This window comes from Aythya fuligula, chromosome 12, assembly GCF_009819795.1.
Source record: "Aythya fuligula isolate bAytFul2 chromosome 12, bAytFul2.pri, whole genome shotgun sequence".
NCBI classification, from domain to species: domain Eukaryota; kingdom Metazoa; phylum Chordata; class Aves; order Anseriformes; family Anatidae; genus Aythya; species Aythya fuligula.
The window spans coordinates 11,817,013-11,834,468 of NC_045570.1; the positions used below are offsets into that span (position 1 = coordinate 11,817,013).

Consider the following 17,456-nt stretch of genomic DNA (forward strand, 5'->3'; position numbering starts at 1 on the left):
CATTGTTCTACTCACTTTTTCTTGCTCAAGAAGCAAAATGTCTCAGCTCATAGCCCATCCACGGTCCCAGAGATGTACAATTTGAAAGCCAAAAGTATCAGCCATCCAGAAATTACTACCAGTGCAAAAGGTTATCTGTGAACTGTGATGACCTGATTTACATGACAAAATAAACAAATGGGATTTTAGATCTTTACTACCTTGACTACAGACCTTTGTATGGATCTACAAACAGGACATACCTCTGCAAATGTGGAAATACTTATTCTAGTGATATAGACAAAATTTGGGGAATCTGGAGACAGTGCTATGTACCTGGCAAGTGGAATTTTTTAAGTCTGCTTTGCATTTAATTTTAAGAAATAACATTTTGCAGCTTACCCTCAATCAGTGAGCAATGCACAAGTCAGGGACCAAGCCAGAAAAATCCTGCTCTGTGATGACATTTGCCTCTTTATAGATTAATGCATTGCTACCTGTCTTGATTGCAATAACAAAAAAAAATAGAGACAAATACCACATTTATAGGCCCATAAAATAAAATAAAATAAAATAAAATAAAATAAAATAAAATAAAATAAAATAAAATAAAATAAATAATAAAAAAAAAGCTCACAAATACATTTTGCTTCAAGTATGCAGGGTAGAAATGTTTAAACACGCATTTAAAACAGGGTCAGTTTATTTTTATTTTTTTAAAACTTATCCCTGGAGCATGTAAAACTTAGAGTGACAGTCTATGAAGCTAGAGCTTTTACAGCTGTAACACTTTCTCTTCAGCACATGGTAATCTCTCACCAGAACATTTCTGGGATGGGACAGATTTTCAGAGCACTCACGCCTAAGCAGATAGGAATAAAATCTCTTCACATTTTCCAGTGCAAGTCATTTTAGTGTTGTGCCTGTATGTAAAAAGCCAGTTACACTGCACGTCTGCATGCAGCGTACAACACAAGCATATATTCTGTACATAGACATACAATGCTGCCTGGTTTTCTCCTTTTAAAGGGAAAGGTACAGCCCCTCAGGGGAGCTATGTATACAATGAAAATCTTTGAAGACTACTTTGAGATTATATTCTCTTCACAAAACACTTTAGCTAAAACAAAGGACAACGGACAGATGCTTACCAGGAATTCTCACTTACCAAAACAGCAGTTATGCTAACAGTCTAACCTGATCTCCTGAGTTCTGACTGGCAACAGAACATGGGCAGAACGACATAGGAAACCCCACCCTATTTATCCCAATAAAGTCATCCAGAAGGAAGGGATGTCCAGGCAGTTACTGTAAGACATGACTAGACTAGCTGGGAATGATCTTAAATTATTCCAGAAATACAGGTTAAAGAAATCATGGGGTGGGGTGGGCAAATGTGTGGACATCCCTGTAGGATCTACTGTGCTGCATAATGCTGCTGGGAGGTAGCAGTATGGTCAGGAATATGGCTGGGATAGCTGGAGCAGCCTAGGGGTCAGACATAGGAAGCAACATGACATGGCAAAGAAGATCTTTGCAACACTGAAATGATGTGTTAAGACTTGTTCTTGGCAGTCCAAGAGCATATCAGCTAGTAAGAGCACTGGAATAATTCTGGTAAATGAATCTCTCTCCAGTGCTAGTAATGAAGGCCTGTGACCTGGGCAGAGAACCTGGAACTGACTGGAGGCACAGAGAACAGCCTGGTGCACAATGTAAAGAACCAAGGAGAAGACAGAAAGCTTACACTTTATGTTACCACAGCTGATCCTTCTAAAGTAGTTATTGCTAAATTTAGAAGGAAAACAATGGAGGTAGTAGAGATTATTTTTCTCTTTTCTGACATTTGAGAGGAGTCTTAATTCCAGCACTGCACTACTGTAACAGACTATGTATCACAACAGTCAGAAATAAACTATTTAAGTTGTAAAACCGATTTATAGAGGAGTACTTATTTAGTTTCATTTTTTCTTCACAGAGGATGTTTCTGTATGCGAATCAGACCAAAACTTTTGTAACACCACTGATACACTTGACATAACAAAGACAGTTTTACTTGCAAATCAGGTCTTTATTCATTTAACTTTATTAAAACAAGTTGCTGCTACATTCCCTCTTCAATCATGGCAAAGCTATAGGAAAACCTGAGCAGCAGGGAATTCTGGTAACTACATTTAATAAATGAGACTTCTAGTGTGGACATGAACCCAAGAAAAATTAAAGGATTACAAAGTGGAAATAGGGCCATTGGAATTATTACAGTGACTAATCATAAATATGACAACTGTGAAGAAAACGTGAAAGGAATGGACACATTATCTTATCCTCAAAAATATTTTAAGTAACTTCTTTTGCTATCCTAATAGGATGCCTATTATATATGTTTAAACTATAAATTATAACTCTGAATTAACCTTTCTGTTTTCCATTCTTTTGGTATTTGTCTGTTCAAACATAATCTTTTTCCAAAAGTCTACCTTCTTTTCCTTCAACTTTCTGGCTTTCTTTTGTTCTAGGTTTATTTGCAAGTATTCTTCGTTTAGGTTATAAGATGGCCATTCAACCAAACCTTCCCCGTTAGGATCTCTGTAAACAACAAGAAACAAAGAGTGAATACCCTCTCCAGTCCACTGGGGAATTCAATCACAGCAATTAAGAATGAAACAACAACACAATTGATTCACTACAGAGTCAGTACAAAGTAGCTAAATTACTTTTGTAATATTATCCGTCATGAATCTCATTCTCACCCATTTCGAGCAAAGTTAGCCCAGTACTTCATCAGCGTTTTGCTAAGGTTTTTTTCTTCCTCTGTAGCTTCACCTGAGAAACAAAATGTAAAACAATTATTATAGGAGGCAAAAATCAAAACCATGTTGCTACACAAGCAGCATTTCAGTCTGTGAATATGTGGGTCTTGTCAAAACTTCCTGGTTACAACAAAAGCACCACACCTGAAATGTATTAGTAATCCAGCAATCATCAGGAGATTTCAGCACTTTTTATGAATAAGATCAGCATTATTACCCTTATTCTACAGAGGAATTTAGATACAAGGAAATAGAGCAATTTGTCTGTACCCTTCCAGGAAACCAGAAGCATAACTGGAAAAAAAAAAATCCATTGTTTCCGAGTCCCATTACAACTCATGAAATGGGCCACATGGTTTAGTTTCATAGATCTCAACCTAGCATAGTGGGACTGAAATTTCATCTGTTATTTAGAGTGTGACTAGGCAAGGTTTCTTCATTCTGATCCAAAAGGATGTCATTCCACGTCTTGGTATTTTAAGAATATTAATCTAAAAGTACTTACTTGTATGTCCTCTCCTATCAATTCTGTGAAAGTAAGTTTAGTTACTGTGTTTAATGTTAAATACAACTCAACACATCATGAAAAATATTTGACATTTTAATGCTTTCAGTAAAGTTGGGCAAATAGAAAAGGAAGTGTATAGTTTTCTCTAGTATAGGAATTCATAAGTAACAAACACACACAAAATACAAGCAAAGTAAAAAGCCCTAGTAACAGATTAATGAATGTTTTTACAACATAGCTGGGTTGCTCCAAAGTTCAGTGGAGTAAAAGGAAATACTTTCATTTATGTGGACTTTGAAAAAGACTATGAACTACCATGAAAATGGCAAAAAATAAAAGCAGAAAAATAAATGGTGAATTCCGCTTAAAATATTGTTGTGTTTCTTTTTCCAAATAAGAAAACCTATATAACGAGAATGAAAAGACTCCCTTCTGAGTATTATTGTTTCAGACATATGCAATTAAAGGAATGTGCTAGATTTGTAACATTCCTGAAGACATGGCATTTTTTATTTAACTGTTTAGTGATTAGCACATTCATTTGGTCTATGGCAACATGGGATTCTTCCTGAAGGAACCAGAGTCCACATTTCTAAAATCCTACAAGAATGCCCAAACTGTTAAAGCAAATGTAATTTTGGGAATACACCTTTAATCCTTCCTCAACGGACCAGTTCCATGTTGGATAAAATGATTAAATGTTAATGAGTCGTGGTAGAAAATAGTCTTTAACCTAACCATTATATTTTCATGTGGCAGTGAAACACTGGAGTTCCAGTCTTGCTCTAATCAACACAAGCTGGAACACTGCAAATAGATCATACTCCAGTCTCTGGGCCCTGACAAGCAGTCGGATTTCATGGGAAATTTCCCGAGTACCTTGCTAATTCCCTGTCAGCTTAACTGATCTCTCCCTTGAGTTGTTTTTCAACCAAAACTATTTGGCAAATTCACAAACAGTGCCAGTATAATGACAGAAAATTTGCTGGAAAACATCATTATTTGCTAAATTGTTTACAGCATACATAACTTCTTGTGGTCCAGAAACAGCCTATATGTGATAAAGAATGGTGAAGACGGTAAACAAACGTTAAACAAAATAAAACAGGAAAAAGGGTTATACTTTGGTCTCACTAATTATATGCACACTTTAGTCTGATTGAAATGGAAGTAGCAATGCCAAATAATGTCAGTATTATGTGAGTAATTTATAAGTGAACAATGATGTTCCATTCCTTACCGCGTAGGCCTATATCACCTGCCAGATACGGTCCTCCAAAGACAAAGCCAACTTCATCTCCATGATCAGCTTTCACATACTCTGGTTTACTATCCTGGTATGCAGTGGGCCGATGCTGATATTCAAAGAAGTAGGTAGGAGCTCCAGTCTCTAGAATATGTAACACTTAGAGAATTAGAGGAGAGGTGCATAAATTACATCTTCCATCATCTACTTAAAATATTCTTTTCAATACGCCCAAAGCTTTATAGGTGAGCTGGCACATTTCTAAATGTAACATTACACTCAAAAATGTATTTTTACTTTTAATTCAAAATGAAGAATGCACAGTATTAAGAAAATGAAAAATCACCCCAGGAATACCTACAGAAAACAAAGTAAAATCCAATTATTTTCCAGTTCTTGATATTTTGGAATGGCTTGCCTACACTTAAATACCCTAAAATCTCGACTACAGAGCTGCTGATTTCCCATGTAGCGGTGGGCCAAAAGACAGTCCTGGTTCTTTTATTTATTTATTTATTTTAATTATTTTTTGTCTGTGTACTTCACTTAGGAACCATGTACTTGTGTTATCATGCTCTGCTCTCAACATACTGTGAATATGAACACAAGTCCAAAACACTAGTACAAAGGTAAAGGTGTCACTTGCTTGCCATGGTCCTGCACACCTAAATCACTCTTCACCCTCAAGATTCCCTGTGGGAATTTCAAGAAGGGCTGCCTACACGACAGGATTTTCTTCTATATTGTTTCATCTAGCATGCAGAAAGAGGTTTGAATGTACTATTTTGAGACTGCTCGCTAGCTAGAATTCACTAGCTCACCCTTGTGATAATTCAATGCTTTAATGGATGGCATGACAACTCCTACATCCCCCAGCAAGTCGAGAAATTGGTCTCGTAGCTCAGCAGGATCATCTGTGTTTCCCAGATACTCATCCATTATCATAGGCAATAACTCTGCTGGCAAATCCTAAGAGAAAAAGGTGAAACAAGAAACAAACAGAAAATAAAATATCAATCTAAAAATGTCATCTTTTAAACTTCAGAGATTTTGCAAAGGCACAAAAATGGCAGGTAGCACCCACATTGATGGGGAAGTATGATGGCAAATAAAACCTTTTAGACTTCTTGTGAAACAAAACAAAACAACACAACAAACCTCAGATTAAGTTTACAACAGATTTATATGGGTTAAAACTCTAGGAATGAAGTTCCAGAAGCTTGGAAATTCCTCCATCTTGATAATGCTTTTCACATCCCTTTTCTTCAGAAGGTAAGAATGAGGAATAATAAAAGCAAATTGAGTCCTTGAAAGCTGTGTTGACTATTCTGATCCAACCTTTAACCTAGCTCTGCCAAGTCCACTCAAACCATGTCACTAAGCACCACATCTAGAATTTTGAAGACCTCTAGGGATGGTGACTCAACTAGTTTCCTGGGCAGCCTGTTCCAATACTTCACAACCCTTTCAGTGAAGAAGTTTTTTCAAATATCCAAACTAAAACTTCCCTGGCACAATTTACGGCCATTTCCTTATGTCTTATCGCTTAGTGCTTGGGAGAAGAGAATGATCCCCACCTCACCATAGCCTCCTTTACCTTTACTCCACAGGTAATTGTGGAATGCGATAAGGTCTCCCCTGAGCTTCCTTTTCTCTAAGCTAATCAAACCCAGCTCCCTCAGCTGCTCCTCATAATATTTGTTCTTTAGACCCTTAACCAGCTTTGTTGCCTTTCTCTGGACATGCTCCAGCACCTTGACCTGTGACCTTCTTGTAGAGAGGGGCCCAAAACTGAAAAAATGATCCTATGATTCTATTAGACTACAGTTCAAGACCAGCAGGATCTCTAAACATAGCTTAAGTTGTTAGTGTTACAATTTACTGCTTGAATGATACATTTCAAAGCAAGGAGTGCAAAGTATTTTTGAAAACTATTTTAAAAGCTACATTTAATTTATTGAAAAATCCTGACCGGAAACTCATCTGCCAGGCAATTAGACACCAACTACTGTAGGATTAGGGGTACTATTACCATAACCCTACAAACAAATACATAACGTAAAAACGTTTCTGAGGTCTAGAAGAAAAAACATATTTACCAAAAACTAAGGCTGACTCAGTCCTATTTCTGATTAGCTCCATACACTGCAGTCCTGTCAACTTTGCTGGGACTCTCTTCAAAGCATAATGGTACCTCAAGCTCTAGTAACACATGGTTCAACCAGGAAATTAAAGAATACTAAATTTCACTGATTTGGTATATGCATTAAAAAGAGGTTTTACATCTTAATTTGGATTAGTACAACAATTCTTACCATCATTGGTAGTAGAAACTCTAATGTTGAAGTGATTGATTTTTTATCTTTCACTTCCTTCAAACCTGGTATTAGTGATGTCTGCACAGAAAAAAAATAATGTTATGGCGGCCATTCAACTTCTCCAAAGTTTTCAATATTGAAACAACTTTACTTCGCTTTATTCTTACTACTGGTATTGATTTTTGAAGCATCATATTATAAAGAAAATTCACAAATCTACCCCCTGCAGTTTGCTGCACTGTATAGCAACTGCTCTCTTGGAGTCACCCATGGAATTTGTGTGCAAAAGAATTTATGCACTGAGAGTGGGTTGGACACCCATGTTAACCCCATCCTCTGTTCCCCTCTGAGATTTTCAGCCAATCGATCTTTCTACATGATAACAAGGAACACAGGGCAATGAAATAACCAGCAGTCAGCAGAGTTCAGGACTTATGGGGTAAGCTGCTTACAGTGATCACTGTAGCATTTTAAATGTCCTGTGTATCAATATTTTATATTGTGTATTTGTTGCAGGGAAAATAATTCTTTCTATTTTTTTATGAGGAATAAACTTTTGACTGCTGCATTATTTTTCCTTCCTCTGCCTGGATGATTTTAGGAAGAGAAAGTACTGTATAATATTGAAGATCCAAGGATGTTCATATAGTTCAGCTTGCAGGATGGAGCCTGTCTCACTGTTTTGTGACCAGCTGGTTCTGGGTCACTACAGAATCATAACTCAAGCAAAATTGAACTTGTATATATTTTCAACAATTCATACATAAAAAATGTCCTACCAGCAAACACCTCACCTACTCTTCTCAGAGTTGCCTGCATCTGTTAATACAAACATTCCAAAAAATGAAGAATAGACACTAAATTACAGATCTAATGTTCCAGCCAAATTCGTTGTTGGTGACTCCTATCATCAGTGGGACCATATTAAACTCCTTTCCAGTCAATATCTCTTCAGGTGACTTATGAAGGAATACTCCATCCAAAACTAAGGGTAAAAGCTGGATTTCCTGGATGAGCAGAAAAAACATATCAAATTACTTGTCAGTAGTATTTTCCTTTTTCCTTCAAAACACATAATAAAACATCCACGCTTAATGTTCCAAATGCAAAAAAAAAAATTTCAGAAATCTAGGTATATACAGACACTGTAACATACATTTAGAGTTTTGCACAAGCATGTGAAATGCTAGCCTGGTTTTGGCTTGTTAAGCAATTTAACCATTTCCTGATCCTGTTCTGTTTCCAACTAGCATTGAAATGTGTGCTCAAGTCTTGCTCACAACTTTACAGGTGCTTCATTAAAAATTCTGAAAAAATACTCTGTGAAATTATTTGAATACATAGAGTGTACTTTAACAAAAATTCAGAAAAATAAACCTTGGAACAGGCCAATTATTAACTCCATTCAGAAGATGAACTACAAGTGTGCCATTAAAAAAATCTGTAACTAAGTAAAGTTTCACCTACCGTACTGTTAGCGATAATATCCATTGCTTCTTGGTTCCTCAAGCAGTTTATGACTGAAAGTGAACTACTAGTCTCACACTTAAATATACTTGCAATTTTCTGAAAGTTATTAACAAAGACAAGAACTGTTAACTATGAGGTAGTCTATGAGGAATTTATATGCAGAAAATTATTATACACAGTAGTATTAGCAGCTTTAATAAAGCCTAGTTTAGGTGAGATTGATAGATCTTGAAGTACTTTATTTTACTAGAAATACTACAGTTAGATCATGAAGTCAAATCATTCCTGTGTACTTCTCTTTCCTGCTATGTTTCCATTCATTGTTCTATAACAAACCTTGCTGTTGAGATAATACTAAGTTGTGACATAAATCAAAGAAAATTCAGAGAATCAGCTTATGATTTTGACATTATTGGTGACTACTGCTTCAGGAAGAGAAATACATTTACTGAGGAATTTAATTTCAAGGCTTTTTTTATTGTTGTTTTGATGGTCTCTATTTGAAGTAAAAGCACTCCATAAAAGACCATAGCTGAATAAAAATTGAGTACCTCTTCTGTATTCTAACTAAATTTCCCATAATAAATTCCACAGTCACTGTATAAGTGACAGTATGCATGAAAATGGGTATATGCCTAGATGGGCATGTGTATAATTGAAAATACTTAAATCTACCTACAGACGTTATAATCACATAACTGTACAATCTATTTCTAACACCAAATGACCGTGGTAAGATTGAAAATAAACGGACTATTTGAGTTAAAAACTAACTTAGTGCTAAACTATGTATATATAGATATGCCTTGAAAATAAATTTAAATCAACTTTTTTGCACAATATGCAATCAGATTTTCCTCTTTTTCTTTTAAGGAAAGAATCGGATATAAGAAATACTTTATGATACAAAGACTTGAAAATGCAAAAATGAGCCTACCTTAAGATCTGCTGAAAGAAGTAAATTTTTATTAGGGGGGATTAGAATTCCACTCTCTGATATTGCTTTATGAAAGAGACCCTTAGACAAAGGAGACATAACCTGCCAAAAAGGGAAGAACAGAAAGTATTTATACTACATAATGGTCCTTATCCCATGACATTTTGCCCAAGTAGATTGCTGCATTCAGTGGGGAAATAAACACTTTTATATGCTTACAGGAAAAGTGTCCAGACTTAGAGCAATGTGCCACTAATCTTATTTTCAAAAACTGGATTAACATTAAATGTTACACTAGTTGAGTTTACTACTGAAGATTTTTTTTAAGACTTTACTTTTTAGTATAATCTATTGCATGCTTACATGTGCATAAACAGAGCAAGATCCTGCAGATACACCAAAGAGTGTGACAGATCCTGGATCTCCACCAAAGTGTTCAATATTTTCTTGGATCCAACGAAGAGCTGCTACTTGATCCAAAAGTGCCCAGTTCCCACGAGCATGTTCATCACCAGTACTAAAAGAAAAGCAGTATAAGCTAACTTCTCAGGAAAAGTAATAGTTCTTCTAATGCCAGACAATATTAACCCTAACAATTTATAGTTTGTGCAAAGTGCCCTATTTGGACAAGGAGAGATCTGTATTTACTGATCTAAAGCCCTTCATAGTCAGATCTAAGACCCACTTACTGACCTCTATTGTTCATCCATGCACAGATGGATACCTGGCTTTGACATTATATGAATTTTTGTTTTATGCACCACTGGATAGAGTTAATGGCAAAATTTAAAACCCTACAGAGAACCAAATAAGCCCAACTATGATTTGGTAGTAGGCTGTAATCAAATGGCAATGCAAATAGAATTGAAGAACTACGTTCTTAATGACCTCATAACCTTTCAGTTAACTATATACACTTAAACCACTATACCAGTGGGAAGCTGGTGTACGAGTTCAGTCAATTTAGAAAATAAAATTATCCATGCTTTACACAAGATAGAAAGTGTTTAGTAAAAAGTGAATCAGGTCATCTTACCAGAAGAATCCAAGCAGTCCAAGTCTGTACTGAATTATTACTACCACTACATTCTCATAGGCTGACAGGGCAGAACCATCATACCTAGAAGCACCTCCAAATACAAAATTGCCTCCATGGATCCATACCATTACCTTCGAGAGAAAAGGGTAAGACATACTTTTATAAATTGCTTGGCAGATTTCATTTGAAAGGGGGAGACAACATCAGAGAATTAGGCACTTCTAACCTCTGAAAGTCAATGGGAACTGAATTTTAAGTTGGTGTACTGTGAATTTTGTATAATATTGTTCTTACTAATGGAGAATAATATTTTCAAAAGCAATTAAGCGATTTAGGAGCCATGATTAGATGCAAACTTTGTACAATGCAAGTTTGCACAATGGGTTTACGTACAGGTAATTTGTCCTTCTTGTCTGAACCAGCAGGGCTGTAAACATTTAGATACAAACAGTCCTCTGAAGTTCGGAATGGAATGTGTTTTTCTTTATAATTTTTTTCAGCTTTTTTCAACAGGGACAGATCTTGAGGACATCTTTACAAAAGAAAGAAAGTGCGACTATTAGTAATAAAACTGCAATACCAATGATGTAACAATGATAAACAAAACACATTTTCTTTATCAGACTGAATTTCCACATGGTGCTTCAACTTTGTGTTATTTATATACAGTTAGAGGTGTCAACTGTAAAAGCACAGCTCTGTACTTTTACTTTAAAATATTCATTAATTCAGAATAGTATAATAAGAAAACTGGATTTCCAAATAAAGGAATTTACCAGGTATTCTTTATACTTCCTATTCCCACAGGTCTTACAAAATATTTCACTACCAGTCAATCCAAGCGCCTTACTTAAAATCAGATATTTGTACACTAATAAACACAACGCTGACAAACATGAGCAAGTCCTACATATAAATGAACTGAATGGTTCTCACAGTGGTGGGTAGGAAGTTGCATCTCTCAGATCATTCCAGGGTTCAGGTGGTTCAGGAGGGGAAAACCTCAAGGATCCAACTGGTGCTTTTGCAAAAGGAATACCGAGGAAAACATTTACAAGTCGATCTGTCCCCTTCACGTTTGCTTGTTTTCCTCTGAGCCGTCCATGCGCAATAGTCACTTCTGGTTCAGCACCCTTCTGTCCTAGATTACACATAAGAAAAATAATTAAGTTGCATCTTCATAACTATCAAATTTTTCAGTGAATCATTTTTTTTACCAGCTCGTTTATTTAGAAGATTTCAGCTTGTACAATTTTTTTCAAGTTTTGTACAATGACAGACACCCCTTGCCAAACATTTCCATAACTGGCTCCGCCTATGACAACTGGAGCTAGGTAGGACAGTTTATTCACTGTGCAACATTATAAATCTTAAAAACAATTTCAGAGAAAACAGTAACTGTCTAAATCATTAACGTCTTCTATTTACCATCCAACAAAAGATTTTCAAAATAGTTTAGGTAATTCAGAAATGTTCTGATTTCTACTTTTTAAGAAACAAGGTCTTTTGTTATTTTCATAAAACCATCTCAGAATTGGTTTCCTCCTGCAAAAACAGTCACTTTTGCATTGAGATTATTAGGATACTTTTGCAGATTGCTAACACAAGTATGAGAAATGTACTTTCTTTGAAAACTACAACCCTTTAACTTGCTAATGCAGTTGCTTCCCCATCAGCAGTTACAAAAGATTTTATATCTCACCTTCTATTCCACAAGTGATAAATGTTATACTACAAACCAAGGTACAAAGCAAAGAGATCTGGCTTTGAGGAGACATTTTTTCCCCTACTTGCATTCCAGATATTGTTTCCTGTTTTTAAATGGAAGATATTAGTACAAAGGTCCCTAAGGACTGCCCTCTTGGTAGGGAGTGCAGCTAAATTCCCTTCCAAACATACACTGCATTAAGCACTTTCAGAGCTGTAATTGATATGAAATGTAAATACAATCCCTTAGTGTAACTTACTTAATTGTTATCCAATCCTGATCATGAATGATCCGAAAATTACAGTGCAAGAGAATTCAGAGCTATGTGCCGTTTCTTATATAGTTCTTAAGTCTCTGTGTTGTGCTAGTTGTGGAGATGTGTGACAATTTCTCACAAATTTCACTCGGAACTGTGCAAACATGCATTGTAGGACATACCTTGCTTCTTATTTTTAATACTTCCCTCAAGTCTTTCTGGAAAATTCTTTCTGTTGCAGTTATTTTGTTCCAGTTCAATCTGAAAATGAAAAGATGTAAGTAGGAGGTGAGGTCTATATTAAAGAAAGGAAAATGAGACTCCTTCCAGGTGAATGGCCTTCTGACACACAAAATCCCATTTTCCCAAGTTTCTTTTAACACAAGATATTTTTAAATTTAAAACATAGATTTCCACCCCTTGTCTTCATCTCAATGACTAGATATTGAAATAACTCTCAGAAAATGAATTCACAGTGTAAATCAGAGTTAGCACTGTCTATTATCTGATATAAATCAGTTATCCTCTTATCACACTTTGGTTCAAATTTAGTCACTCAATTTTTATACGGAATACAAAGTTAACACTTACCTGGTCTAATGCAGATGCCCAAAATGAGAAGTTTACATACGGTATTGGGTCACTAAAACCTCCAAAGAATGGGCTAGAAAACTTACTTTTATGACCTTTCAATGTAAAAATGACTGATTCAAAAGACAAAAGCAGGCAGTGGGATTCGATCAGCTTAAATGAACTCTGAGTGCGTCCCAAATTAACAACTCTTACTCACCTCAGCAGCGTGGACCAGCATTTTCCTCTCCTTTTTCAGTCAACAAATGTAGTATCAGATATATTAGCAATTAAATACCTTGCTATTTAATTTATAGTGATTTACATTGATTAAATATGCCAAAGAACAAATGAGCACAAAGGAAAAGAGAGAAAAAAAATCGATATTCACTTTTATTATAGTATTCTGAATTGAAAGAACTGCCTACAACAGCAACAATACCAACACAGAGAGAAAAGCGCATGCTTTCTAAACCTGACATTGCAGCTAATCAGCTAGGTGAACTGTCAGAGTAAGATGTGCTGTACGGACACTGGCGGTATCTGAAATGGTCCTGTTAGTGACAGGTGTCAAATGGCTGCCAAAGAAGTTTAGACACCTATGCCAGCATCTATTACATGAATATTATTATCAGCAACACGGGATACGAGCTTTTATTTCTGCTTGCCACCGGGGAATCCACCTCCGGCAGCCTGAGGTGTTTTACTACCGATAACTACGACCTGATGCAGACAGCAAGGTGTCACCTGAGCAACAGCCACAAAACCCTACACATCCCTTGTTCTGTGAGGAGAAATCAGCCATAGAGCAGACCACGTTCCCGCCGTTCCGGGGGCGGTGCACGCCGCTCCCCACACGAGGGCGCTCCCGCAGCGGCAGCGGGGCCGCCCCGCTCCCCTCAACGCGGCTCCGCCCGCCCGGTGCGGCGGCGAAGGGCGGCCGGGCTCCTTCCGCCGCCTCCCGCCATGGTGGGCCCGGCCGGCGGGGCGCCGCTGGAGAACGCCAACCCCCTCATCTACCGCCGCTCCGGGGAGCGGCCCGTGACGGCGAGGGAGGAGGACGACGAGCTGCCCGACTCCATCGACGACCGGGAGATCTTCGATATCCTGACGGGAAGGCCGGGGCAGGCCGGGGCAGGGCAGGATGCAGGACAGGGGGACAGGGGGACAGGGACAGGGGGACAGGGACAGGGACAGGGACAGGACACAGCGCGGGGCCCTTTCCTTAACCTGACACATCTCATCCGCTCCATCAACGATCCCGAGCACCCCCTCACCCTGGAGGAGCTGAATGTTGTTGAGCAAGTTCGAGTTAAAGTGAGATTTTGTTCTCTCTTTTGCTTTGTTTCTGGTTGTTTGTTTGTGTGGGGATGTTTGGTTGTTTGGTTTTGTGCCATGAGAAGAGGTTTGTTACTAGCTAACTAATGCATTTAAACAGTCTTCAAAGCAGTGAAGAACCCACGTGCAGCAAAGCACAGCTTTGAGCTGTGTTGTGCACAACGTGCCTCCAGCTAGCTGGGGTGAAGCTTTGCACACAGCGATTATTTGCTTGCTTTCTGACAGGTGAACGATGCTGAGAGCACCGTGGCAGTGGAGTTCACCCCCACGATTCCCCACTGCAGCATGGCGACGTTAATTGGCCTGTCCATCAAAGTAAAATTGATCAGATCTCTGCCCGAGAGATTTAAGGTGAGTAATGAATCACTCTGGAAAGCACAAGGGAGGAATGGTGTTTAAAAGGCGGCTAGCTAACTTACAGCATAAAATAACCGGAGCTTTTTTCGTTCGTATTATGGGGAAGGGAAACACTCTAGGAATTGGGGTAGGAACTAAACTGAAAAATGGTTGCAGAGTTCCAGTTCTGTGATGGCCATGTCACAGGTGAGTGGGGTTATGATGGGAAGGTACCTGCTGGCCTCTACAGCATGGCATGGGAGGAGATCTTGAGGCTTTTTAATTTTAGACCTGGTTTTATGCTGGGGTGTAGAGTATCTGGCATTGGCAAGAATGTCTTTTTTTTGTTTTGTCTTGTAATTGCAGTATTTTCTGTATTAAATAGTTTTACTTTGAACTTCCAATGTTTTGTTAACTGGACACTTTTCTTTCTTGATGCTTTTTAAGATGGATGTTCATATAACACCAGGAACACATGCCTCTGAGCATGCAGGTAAGCTTTTTAGTGTTCTCCTGTGTGGTTTTCTTTTATTAATCTTGAAAATTATAAAATAAGTTTTTCCACCTGCAGAGCAGCTGTTTAGTATCTGGCACTTTACATGCACCAAGCCCCTTCTGGGGAATGTTACAGAACAGGCATGTGTAATAATGAAATTTAGAAATGTTTTTTACTTTACTTTAACATCTCCGTGGACAACCTGTGCTCTCATGTAGTTACTGATTTGCTTGGAGGGCTCAGAAAAAGGGGCAAGGCTGGGGTGAATTTCGTTTCCTGTTGGACCTGTACATGTACAGCTCTCTGCTGATGAATCATAAATAACTTGCTGGTTTAACCTGTGGTAATATGGTAGCTTTGACTTGAGACCACAACTCTGTGGTGCACTTAGCATCTACAGAATTAGTCATCTGAGTTACCATAGCAGTGGTGGGATTATACTGCAATGTAAAATGCTTCTAAAAAGACATTCTATACCAATGTTTTGACCTTTTTTTTTTTTTTGATATTTTTTTCTGCACAGTTAATAAACAGCTTGCTGATAAAGAACGTGTAGCAGCTGCTTTGGAAAACTCTCATTTACTGGAAGTGGTGAATCAGTGTCTGTCTGCCCGATCATAACTGCCTGATCAGGAAATCCCCAGTATATCCTGCTGTGTTAAACGGATTTTGTATATAAGTGGTGATGCTAGTGTTTCACTATACGTGTATCTATGAGCAAAATAAAATCGCTTGGATTTTCTTGAATAAATGTTTCATTACTTCTACAAAAAATAGTATGGGGGAAATTAGCTTGTAGGCAGCTACAAAAACATAATGAAAATTGGGTTTTCAAGTTTATTAGTTATTGCACTGGTAGGATTTTTTTTTTTTCTGGACTTACTTTAAAAAGGTTTGAACATATTTTTAACAGGCTTCTCACTGTCCAAAGATAATTAAACTTCATTTTAGGAACGTATTTTGCATACTGGATTTCACAAGTCCACCAAGCTAATTAGCAGTTAAAAAAAATTATATTCATATGATTGTTTTGGACTGCTAACATAATTTTTGCTTCATACATCAGGATTTTAACAAGTTCATGGATACAAAGTTATAAAACATCTGTAGCAATAAATGTAAATGATTCTAAATCATCTGCTTTTGTTTTTATTATCTCATCCTGGACTTGCCAAATAGGAAGGGCTCTAGATCTGTTTAAAATGTGATTTATTTTTTCTTACTCATTACTTGTGGTAGCAAATACCTTTATCTTTGAGTACCAAGAATCTTTGAATTTTTGTTTTGGGTTTGGTTTGATTTGGTTTTATTTACGTGTCACTACCTCATACCTGACAGGAGGGAGTCAATCATAGTTTTCAGTACGGGCAGTCCAGCTATGCAATGCTGAAAGTCTTCCCTGGTAAAGTTCTAGCTAAATCAGAAGCTTTGCTTTAAACATATTCAGATTTAGCATTAATACCTAGGCTATGCTTCCCTTTCTGTTCTGGGAGACATGGGGCTTACTAAACTGTTGTTTGGTACAAACTGACAATATATAAATTCATTAAGGTAGAATTCCATTATTAATTAAAACTTTTGTATTAGTTGTTTCCAACCTGGTTCACAGGGAAATATAACAGCCTTTACCAATCCTGTATTTTGGTGCAAACATGCAATACTACGTATCAATTATTCAGTATCTTCATCATCATCAATTATGTAAAGAGCAACTAGTATACTTTTTATAAAAAAAAGAAAAAAAAAAGAAAAGTACATGTGTGATGGTAATGCTTTACATTTCAGTATTTTCTCTTGGAGGATCTCGGATGCTATTTTAAAAAGGATAAACCTTATGAAAATTATGTAAACCAAAGCCTGGTAGACCAGGCTATTCTGTGTTGCGCAGCTAAGGGAACTGAGGCAGTGGTGATTCAAGTACAATGAAGAAAGTCACACATCAAAAAATAACAGAAATAAATCCATATCTTCCAGTTTTAGAAATTACTCACCCAGTTTGCACAGGGCTTCTACAGAAGGCCAACTCCACAGCAGCTTTAATCTGATCATTTGGCTTAGCATTCTTTGAATGATCAGCACTTCCTTGGACGTTTGAATGAAACTGTAAATAAAGACAATATTTATATAATACTAATATTGGGAAAGTAGCAGAATGACCCAGCTGTTAATATTCTTTCCTCTGTGCCTCTCTTGCCAAATCACTGAAATGATCACTCTTGATGCTACCAGCCTTTGCACCACAAATGAAAACTTCAACCATGGCAATGCATGCAAGCAATGCATAGGCAATATGCTTGGTTGATGTTTTGTTTTGTTTTGTTTTTTAACAGAAAATGAATGTTGCCTTCCCAGATTTTGTGGAGGACAGAAATGCAACTGTGTGTGGGGGGGGGGAATAGAAGGACAAGTAAGCTGCATGCAGATTGCTTCAACCTGCACATCAAA

The 17,456-nt window shown here is 37.3% G+C and overlaps 2 protein-coding genes across 3 annotated transcripts; one reads left to right on the forward strand and one right to left on the reverse strand.

The window, feature by feature from the left end:
• Positions 1-2,071: 2,071 nt before the first annotated feature.
• Positions 2,072-13,085, reverse strand: LOC116493927 (fatty acyl-CoA hydrolase precursor, medium chain-like). 2 transcript variants are annotated; one of them, XM_032195602.1, is made up of 14 exons: positions 13,062-13,085; positions 12,454-12,532; positions 11,244-11,448; positions 10,701-10,839; positions 10,305-10,438; positions 9,632-9,785; positions 9,269-9,370; positions 8,329-8,427; positions 7,728-7,868; positions 6,859-6,939; positions 5,365-5,512; positions 4,538-4,687; positions 2,730-2,802; positions 2,072-2,565 (listed from the first exon to the last, which is right to left on the reverse strand). In XM_032195602.1, the coding sequence occupies exons 1-14, from the start codon at positions 13,080-13,082 to the stop codon at positions 2,376-2,378; spliced, it is 1,716 nt and encodes a 571-aa protein (XP_032051493.1). In that variant the 5' UTR covers positions 13,083-13,085; the 3' UTR covers positions 2,072-2,375. The 2 variants fall into 2 exon arrangements, with proteins under 2 accessions (XP_032051493.1, XP_032051495.1); XM_032195604.1 differs by lacking the exons at positions 12,454-12,532; positions 13,062-13,085 and adding an exon at positions 12,010-12,085.
• Positions 13,086-13,767: 682 nt separating this feature from the next.
• On the forward strand, positions 13,768-15,758 carry CIAO2B (cytosolic iron-sulfur assembly component 2B). Its single transcript, XM_032195524.1, has 5 exons — positions 13,768-13,943; positions 14,079-14,158; positions 14,405-14,530; positions 14,963-15,008; positions 15,535-15,758. Exons 1-5 carry the CDS (start codon positions 13,808-13,810, stop codon positions 15,630-15,632), a joined length of 486 nt encoding a protein of 161 aa, XP_032051415.1. The 5' UTR covers positions 13,768-13,807; the 3' UTR covers positions 15,633-15,758.
• Positions 15,759-17,456: the final 1,698 nt, after the last annotated feature.